The sequence below is a fragment of the Patiria miniata genome, unplaced genomic scaffold (assembly GCF_015706575.1).
Source record: "Patiria miniata isolate m_02_andy unplaced genomic scaffold, ASM1570657v1 HiC_scaffold_22, whole genome shotgun sequence".
In the NCBI taxonomy this organism is placed as follows: Eukaryota; Metazoa; Echinodermata; class Asteroidea; order Valvatida; family Asterinidae; genus Patiria; species Patiria miniata.
The window spans coordinates 12,276,869-12,287,103 of NW_024037061.1; the positions used below are offsets into that span (position 1 = coordinate 12,276,869).

Sequence of the window (10,235 nt, forward strand, 5' to 3'; positions counted from 1 at the left end):
GCACGGAGGTATGTGGAGAAGGAATGCAGGGAAAATCATGCTCCAAGATATGCCTGGCCAATGTGTTTCCAGAAGGGCAACCTGAACAGATGAGGAAGGTGTATGTGATGTTGGACGACCAAAGTAATCACTCACTTGCCAGATCAACCTTCTTTAACATATTTGGTATCTGCGGAGACATCTCCCCCTACATACTACGCACCTGTTCAGGCACAACAGGTGCACAGGGAAGAAGAGCAAGTGGCTTCACAATTCAATCAGTAAATGGCAAAGTCCAGCTGTCATTACCGCCACTCATCGAGTGTGACTTCATCCCAAACAACCGAGACGAAATTCCAACTCCCGAAGCCGCAAAGCATCATCCTCATCTGGAGACCATCGCCCACAAGATCCCACCACTCGATCCCTCAGCTGAAATCGTCCTGTTGCTAGGCAGGGACATCATACAGGTCCACAAGGTTCTTAGTCAGTGTAATGGACCTCACAACGCACCGTATGCTCAACGCCTGGTCTTAGGCTGGGTGATAGTGGGGGATGTGTGCCTCGGCGGAGCACACAAACCTGCTGTCAACGCCTACAAGACCAGCATTCTTGACAACGGACGCCCCAGTTATCTGACGCCATGCGAAAGCAGGATCCATGTGAAGGAGACATTCACTAACAAGACCCCATGGCATGCTTCAGAGATGCACCAACCAAACAACATCAGTTCTGACATCTTCAGGGAAAGTCCAGAAGACTACAAAAAGGCATTATCGATTGAAGACGAGACCTTCCTCTCCATCATGAACGATGCATTTGTCAAGGATGATGGTAACAGTTGGGTGGCCCCGCTCCCATTTCGTTCTCCTGGACGGCGTCTACCCTAAGCCGACAACAAGTCGTGAACCGCCTCATGTCTCTTCGTCGGATGTTACTGAAGAAACCCGAGATGAAGAACCACTACTTAGACTTCATGAAGAAGATCTTTACCAACGACAATGCAGAGCTAGCTCCCCCACTCCAGCCAGACCAAGAATGTTGGTACCTACCAAGCTTCGGTGTTTATCACCCCCAAAAGCTGGGACAAATAAGGATCGTGTTCGACTCCAGCTCCAAACATGACAACATATCTCTCAACGATGTACTGCTCAGAGGTCCAGATCTCAACAACAGCCTGCTGGGTGTCCTCATCCGCTTTCGGCCTGAACCCATAGCTGTTATGGGTGATATACAGCAGATGTTTCACAGCTTTCTGGTCAAGGAGGAGCACCGTGACTATCTCCGCTTCCTTTGGTTCAAGGACCACAACCTCAATGGAGAAGTACTTGACTTCCGCATGAGGGTCCATGTGTTCGGCAATTGCCTGTCACCAGCTGTAGCAATCTACGGACTCAAGAGAACGGCCGCTGAGGGAGAGAAGGAGTTCGGAGACGATGCAAGATGTTTCGTCGAACGACATTTCTATGTCGACGATGGGCTAAAGTCGTTCCCTAAAGTAAGCGAAGCTGTTGATGTGCTCAAGAGAACACAAGACATGCTATCCCAGTCCAACCTTCGGCTTCACAAAATCGCATCCAACAACGCAGACGTCATGAAAGCCTTCCCTGGTGAAGACCTTGCCAAAGGGCTCCAGACCTTAGACCTCGGACAGGACCCCCCTCCGATGCAGCGAAGCTTAGGCCTTCAGTGGGACTTATCCGCAGACACGTTCACTTTCAAAGTGACAACCAGCAGCAAGCCATTCACCAGACGCGGGGTATTGTCCACCATCAACAGCTTGTTCGATCCCCTTGGATTTGCTGCACCTGTAACTATTCAAGGGCGCTTCATCCTGCGGGAACTCAGCTGTTATGCCTGTGACTGGGACACGCCCCTCCCCGAAGAGAACTACGTGGAATGGATGAGATGGAGGGATTCCCTTCAAGATCTTCAGGAGCTCAAGATCCCCAGGATGTACACAACCCTTCCGTTGTCTCAAGCCAAGAAACGAGAGATATGCATTTTCTGTGATGCCTCAACCAAAGCAATCGGCGCTGTTGCCTACCTGAGAGTCACTAATGCAGCGGGCCAATGCGAAGTAGGATTCATCCACGGCAAGGCAAGGCTTGCTCCAAAGCCTGAACCCACTATCCCTCGTTTGGAACTCGGGGCAGCTGTCATGGCTGTAGAAATTGCAGAGGTAGTGCAAGACGAGTTAGATATGCACCCAGATGCAGTCACTTTCTTCACTGATAGCAAGGTAGTACTTGGCTACATCTACAATGAAACAAGAAGGTTTTACGTATACATCCACAACCGAGTGCAGCGCATCAAACGTTCTACACGTGCGACACAGTGGAACTATGTGCCGACAGACCTTAACCCTGCTGACCATGCCACCAGGGCACTACCTGCGAGTGTCTTATCTTCTTCATCATGGCTCAGTGGGCCTGCATTCCTCTCCGATGCTGGACATGGGCAACTACATGAGGAGACCTTCAATCTGATTGATCCCCAAAGTGATGCAGAAGTGAGTCCCCAGGTGACCAGCTGTGCCACGGCCGTGACTGATGCAAACTTGGGTTGTGACCGCTTCAAGCGTTTCTCAACTTGGAAGTCCCTGCTCAATGCCATATCGAGACTCTCACATATTGCCCTATCCTTTCTTCAGGACGAAGGCAGCACCTGTCGTGGATGGCATCTTTGTAAGGAACATCTACGGCCAGACCAGCAAAACCAAGCAAAGGCAACTATCCTCCGTTTTCTTCAGATGGAGACATATGCAGATGAGGTCAGATGCCTTGAGAATGATCAACCAGTGTCCAGGTCCAGCTCACTCATCAAGCTCCACCCGTTTCTTGGCAAAGATGGTCTTCTCCGTGTTGGAGGTCGGCTGGAGAAAGCCAAGCTTTCATTTGACGAAACACACCCAATAGTAATCCATGGGAAATGCCATGTCACTACCCTTCTCATCAGACACTACCATGACCAAGTACGCCATCAGGGCAGACACTTCACCGAAGGTGCTGTGAGAGCAGCTGGTTACTGGGTTCTTGGTGGCAAGCGAGTTATCAGCAACATGATCTATCACTGTGTAACCTGTCGTAAACTAAGAGGCAAGCAACAAGATCAGATTATGGCAGACTTGCCCGCAGACCGCCTAACCATCGACCCACCTTTCACTTATGTAGGCCTAGATGTGTTCGGTCCCTGGTCCATCACAGCACGGAAAACAAGAGGAGGTCAAGCTAACAACAAGCGATGGGCCGTCATCTTTACCTGCATGGCTACGCGGGCTGTGCACATCGAAGTAATAGAGTCGATGGACACCTCCAGCTTCGTGAATGCTCTTAGACGCTTTCTGGCCTTGAGAGGACCTGCTAAGCTACTGAGGTCTGATTGCGGCACTAATTTCATTGGTGCCTGCAACGAGCTTGGCATTGACTCAGTAGGACGTCAGAAGGATCCGGTCGAGCACTTCCTTGCCGGTAAGGGATGTGTCTGGCAGTTCAATCCTCCACATGCCTCGCACATGGGCGGCAGCTGGGAAAGGATGATTGGCATCGCTCGTCGCATTCTCGATGCCATGCTTCTCCAACTAGGACAAGGGAAGCTAACCCACGAGGTGCTGACAACCCTAATGGCAGAGGTGACTGCAATCATCAATGCAAGGCCCATTGCACCCGTTTCTACAGATCCCGACAACCCGTCCATTCTCACCCCGGCGACACTCCTCACGCAGAAGGTTGGTACGCCCTCTGTCCCTCCTGGTAATTTCGACGACAAGGATCTTTTCAGAAGTCAGTGGCGTCGTGTTCAGAGATTGGCTGACATGTTCTGGAAAAGGTGGAAGCGGGACTACCTAAGCAACTTACAAGCACGACGAACGTGCAAAACAGAGAAACCAAACCTGCAAGAAGGAGATGTTGTCATCCTGAAAGACACCCAAGTGAAGAGGAATTACTGGCCCACCGGGTTGATCACCAAGACCTTTCCCAGCGAAGACGGCAAGGTCAGGAAGATTGAGGTCAGGATCATCCGTAATGGAGAACCGAGACTGTTCTTGCGACCTGTGACTGAGGTCGTTCGATCTCCTGTTCAACAAGGACTTTACCAAGTAAACTGTTTGCACATTGAACACCCACATTGAACATGTTGAACCTTTTCGATGTTTCTAGTTTGGAATCTTTCAGATACCAGCCGGGGAGTGTTCTGCCTTCGGCAGCCGTTGCAATTTGTCTAGCGCCCTCTGCCGTTCATTCGTATTTTTTCATGCCAGCGTTCTGATCATTAGTTATTCTTCACAGTTACACTCTAGAAAATCAGTAATTTCGACAGGTTTTACCAGTAATCCAATCCCCTTAATCAGCACAATCTGTAAGTAATCTTTCTCTGATCATGTAATGTTTAAGCTTTACTAGTTTGATCACTGTTTTGTGGGTTTTTGGGGGCTATTTCTTAAAGTTAGTGTCGTTTATTTACGGACGCGTGTACATAAACGTGTTCGGTCTCGTGTGCATTTTGAATGTTTTTTTGTGGACATTTTGAGGGTTTGGTTTTTCCTTCTCATCCCACTTTCATGTCAATTTGGGGGGATTCGTCTACTTTTACATGTCTGAAATCTTTATTGTAATTTCTCTGTTATTTAAGGGGGTATTTCAAGCCAGTTTTATTCTCAGAATTTGGATTATTGGGGTAGACTTGTCATAGTCCTTGGGCCATTTCCTGTATTTTCGTCTGTTTCATTAGTGGTCAATTAAGATAGTTCATGTAATCACCTCACACTAATTAATACTCCATTAATCTTCTGTACTTTATTGTTTAAACTCAAAATGTGTTCTGTATGATTTAAATTGCTGTTTCACACCGCTTCCAATAAACAGCTGATTCGTCGACTTCACTACAGTCCATTTTTGGCTCATTTTGGGAGAGTGTTTAGCCTCTGCATAGCTGCGTACGTACACGTGCAGTGAGGGCAGAAGACCTAGTCTAGTTCCCGCCTTCCCAATGCTACTAACATTCAAAGTTATAGCACTAAGGATTCGTGAATCGGGAGCCTGCCAAGCCCGTGCTTCGTGTGTTCCCTCGCCGCTTCACGGTTACCATTTCGGGGTTTTTCGCAAGCATAATCCTTGTCCTAGCGACATGTAATGTCTGTTGCCTAGGGAAATCTCGGGAATTTTACAGAAAGTATATTTTGAGTGATCACAAAGCATTTCCTCGATCGTACACGTGGCAAGACTTTCTTAGCTTTTTGGTTGTATGAATGATTGAATATATCATCATTTGGATTGGACTGGATTGGATTGGATTGGATTGAATTGGATTCAATTCCGTCCCATCCGTCCCGTCCCATGCCATTCCATTCCATTTCCTACTTATTTATCGTTATTTATTTATCTATAATTTTTTTTATTTTTTATTATTTTTTTTATTTTTTTGTACTTTTGTGGTATTGTACTAGGACTCAGCCCAGTACTTGGCCTTGAATGTACTCGTACTGGGTGCTTTGGACTCGGACTCGTCACAGTGTACTTAGACTCGGCCCCTTAAGTACTCTGTATTCGGATTTGAGGACTCGACTCTAACACTGATTATGACGCAATCAGAGTCATAATGAGCATGGAAATGGTTACCCTATTTGACCCGGTGTTGGGTCAGATAATTTGAACCTTCCGCAAGGCAAAATTGAACCACTCTCCGGGTCACCTGTAATTTTAACCTTATGCCGGTCAAAACTTGTCCGTTTCCGGGTCACATAAAATTTGAAGGTTCTCCGAGTCAAAACTGACTGTTTTCCGGGTCACCTAAGGTTTATTGGTCAAACGGGATACCGACAATGCACAACAAACTATACGGTATGTAATGTACACATAGTCAATAATTAAGTTGATTGTTGTCGTGTGTATGTAATAAGTCTTAATCGAAATAATAGTCATTATTAAATATCATAGCAAACTATAGCTTGTTTAAAAGAAATTAACTCGTTATTGTAAAACGTTTTATATTTCTTTGGACAAAATGGTACTAGGAACTTGTTTGGTGTGATTTTGCACCCAGAACGGGTTGTTTAATGGATATGAATTTTAACATACACTAATATATCATGACAAAACCCCCTGGCCCGCTCTGCGAATTTGCATCTTTTTTAAATTTTATATAAATTAAAAAATGTATATATACCAGGGATCAACTGAACATTGACTTTTTTTCTTTCTACCCTTTCTCAAACAACGTGTCGTGAGACGGTAAATTCAAGATGTATCAACGACATTGATTTAAAAAAAGAATATGAATTCATGCACGATCCTATATTTTATCAAAAACTATCGTAGTCGCCCTAGGTGTTTACTTACCAGTATAACCAGCATAAAGAAGGCAAATAGAACAGCTAAGGCACAAAACAACCACAAGTTTGCCTCGAACTCTCGCCATGATGACTTCGTTTATCAAACTATAGGGGTTAAAGTGGATTGAAACAAAAAATAAACATCCCATGCTCGGCTATATTATGGACACTTGACACCTTGTGCAGACTTTTTTACTGACGGATTTTCAGTATATGTTTTACAACTTAGTATTAAGTCGTAATTACGACTTAGGATATCTCATAATTATGACTTAATACTAAGTTATAATATAACATATGTCATAAATATGACTTAATAATAAGTCATAGTTTTGATATATAAGTCATAATTATGATTTAACAATTACAAAGTCGTAATTATGAGATATAAGTCGGAATTATGATTTAATACTAAGTCATAATTATGAGATATAAGTGATAATTATGACTTTTGTTGTTCCCTTTAACGCTTCCGTACTTTAGGCCTACTCTCCGTATGCTGTTGAGTTGCTGGAAAACAAGTTGAGTTGCTGGAATGACAGTGCGCATGCGCACTACAATACATTGCAGACGATAACGGGTTTTTTTCCGCGCTAGCAGACGACGCACTGCGGTATCGTCTTATGAAGTTCGACGAACGAAAAAGGACACTTTTATCGAAGACAAGAACAATCAAGATAATAGTAAAGTGGAGTTTTAGGAAACTTTTCTTACGGTTAAGAAATGGAATCCACCAATTTACCTCTTCAACTTCCATCAAATATTTTTATTTCAAAATCATTTTTAATAGGAAATAATCCAAAGTCCTAACACTCCTCTATAACACAGAAATATTTTCATATACATCTTATTCGAATGCACATGCAATTTAAAGAGAAAAACGCACTTTCAAATCATTGTTATTTTCGTTGTCCTAGAACCGTTGGACTCGTTATTTGAAAAATACTCGATTCTTACATATCGAATACTCGTTTGCATGGGCGAATACTTACTTGTATTGTGCTTTCGGTTTATATTATAGTGCGATTCTTCAGTCGGTATCGATACACATAATATTATTTCGGCAGCGCCGAGGTTTTTTGAGAATGATGGCTTTTATGGCTTTTGTATGTGAGTACAGTACACACAACGGAATGTACAAACTGTCCTATTTATCAAACCACATTTCAGGTACCACTTTTTCATACCATTGCAATGACAGCAGTTAATATTTTAAAATATCCAAAATAATAAACCAATAGGCTTGTTGTATGAATAATAAACAAAGAGGCTTGTTTTATATTTACAAGCTCGTATGCACAATTTTGTTAACGGGGTGTTTTGTATTCAGATCATGCCTATATGACAAGTTGTAAATTTTGCATAACAACTGTCCCCAGTTTTTTACCTTGTAAAATATCTTAAAAAGCAGGGGGGTAGGTTCCAATTTAGAACTCATAAAACTGTCAAGGGACAAAGGGGACTAGCTTATTTTGAACAAAGACTGACCGTCCAATAAGTAATCAAGGGGGAGTTTCAAAATGTCTTTATGTGTGAGCCAAATTAGTCAGGTACATGTATTTAATAACCATTCACTTATAAAATTCAAAGGTGGATTCAGGATTTTTTTTGCAATTGAGAATCTGAACTGCAATAATAAGTTACAGAAGCTGTAAAAAAAGGAATCAATTAAAATAAAGCTTATTGTAAAACTGGAGTTGGTTCACCATTCACACAAATAATTACAAGTATTTGTAGATCTTACTTAAAAGTTACTTTAAAAACATATTCGAACTGTGATTTTCTCGACCAATTATTTCCAACTTTTTCAAAGTTTAAATTCTAAATGTAGCTGGATGTCATTCAAGTTCGCGAACAAAGTATGCATGTCATGTGCATTGACCGGTAATACCGGAACTGGATATCCTATTGAAAGAAAACAAGGGTATCCGTGTACCCGTTAAAGAAGCCCAACCCCCAAATTTAGAACAAAACACCACGCACTGCCGTTCTTTTCAATTGTTTACGTCATGTACTGTAAGGACGTATGCGATATGCGCCTTGAGTGGATTTAGGCACAGACCGAGTGTGACGGATGACGACAAAAAAAGGACTCCTTTGATGACGATTTAAGAACTGTTTTCCCTTGTATTGTACCAATAGCAAATGTGTAGCAAAATGTGTGACGGGTTTGTACACTCAAGAAGTTTGTCGATGCTATGCTAATGCGAATGCGAATGCGGTTCAATCTGCAATTAATATAAAACAACATTGGGCGTATTATGATGCAAAAATCAAAGGAACCTTTGACGGATTTCTACAAACTTAACAAAAATATGTGACAATGCTGGCGCGCTGAGAGCGCCCTCTGTTGACCAAGAAAATTCTACGCCTATGACGTCACGAACGAACTGGAAAACTTTCCTACCCGCAGCATCGAGCGCAACCAAGACTTGGCCAAGTCTACGTGGTAATTAGACTTGGCCAAGTCTGGGTTGCGCTCGGTCTGTGCCTAAATGGTAGCAGACCAATAAATAAACTTCCATAGACCCCAATGGTAAATGCTCACACTTCAAAAATTCGGGTAAAATACTCACAACTCTCCAAGGTGTTCGAGACACACATCAAATTAAAGCTTATTTCATCATCTTTCATTTTCTTTTCAATATTTGGGGGGTTAACTGATGACTTTTAGGAGAAATTTCCATCCGAAGATGATCACCTCTGAAAATAGTCCTGAAGCCCATCGCCATGTAGAAAAACGATGCCTACACTCCATTGCAAAATAGAGCGCTTTAAGGGCCCCAATTTCATCCAAATTGAACGGAACTACAAGCTCACAGTCCTGTGCACGGCTTCCACCCATATTTTTTTATAAACCCTCAAGTTCATGGCCCACAGCATGCTCAAATACTGAAGATTTTGAGGGCATGCAAATCGTGATTTGGCCGGCGCAGGCAATTTCGGACCGATTTACTGGCCTGCAACCATATGGTAAATCCACTCACAGCGCATATCGCATATAACGCGCGCCCTCATGCGTCGAATCCGGACCATCATGTTAAAAACGTACATGTACATGTTATTTTCAAGTGATGCAGATATTGATTATTGTCAACTTTAATGCAAACCTTGTTTGAACTGAAAACTACTACAAAATTAAGATTATAAACTCCGGTGATATCATATTCCCCATATTTCGTAGGCCTACGATTTGATTAAGGAGGTATATAGAGGTAATTAGTTGCACTCACTTTCATGATTGTTTGTGATATTGAAACATTTCGTAGGTGGTGTGTTTTGTTCCTGCGTGGGGTTTAAGTAAACACTGACGGTCGTTTTAACATTTCACTCATAATTATTGTTTAAATTATTTATTAACCCTAACTCCCTCAAATCGTAGTGAAATTGGCGGATTCAGGACTGTTACGGACATGTGAATTATTTAAAGTTCTTTTTGATCGGACGTTGCACTACATAATTATCTTGGTCTTAATCATGCAATCAGTGATTGGTCCATAATAAATGGTTGATCCGCACACGAATGCAAGTTGCACTTATATTGTTCTTATTGGTGCTTATTGACCCCTGGTGACCTTTGACCCTTTCTTAAGTGGGGATGGAACCACTTGAAGCTTTCTTAAGTGACGAATTTTGCTCCAGCACGGTGTCAGGTACACACTGACACTTGTTTTATCCTTGCACTCGTAATTATGATTAAACGTGTAATTAGCGCTAATTAAAGACCTTCTTAATTGGACTTTGCGCTACATATCCTGTTCTTAAGCACGTGATCAGTGATCGGTCTATGATATACTGTTGATCTCTACAAAAAAAGTCATGAATGCAAGTTGCACCTCAACGTTATAATTATTGGTGTTTATTGACCCCTGGTGACCTTTGACCCTTTCTTAAGTTGGGATGGCACCTCTTGAAACTTTTTTAA

The 10,235-nt window shown here is 42.8% G+C and overlaps 1 protein-coding gene across 1 annotated transcript; it reads left to right on the forward strand.

Moving 5' to 3' along the window:
• Nucleotides 1-895: 895 nt before the first annotated feature.
• LOC119730083 lies at nucleotides 896-4,111 on the forward strand. Its single transcript, XM_038202868.1, has one exon. It carries the CDS (start codon nucleotides 896-898, stop codon nucleotides 4,109-4,111), a length of 3,216 nt encoding a protein of 1,071 aa, XP_038058796.1.
• Nucleotides 4,112-10,235: the final 6,124 nt, after the last annotated feature.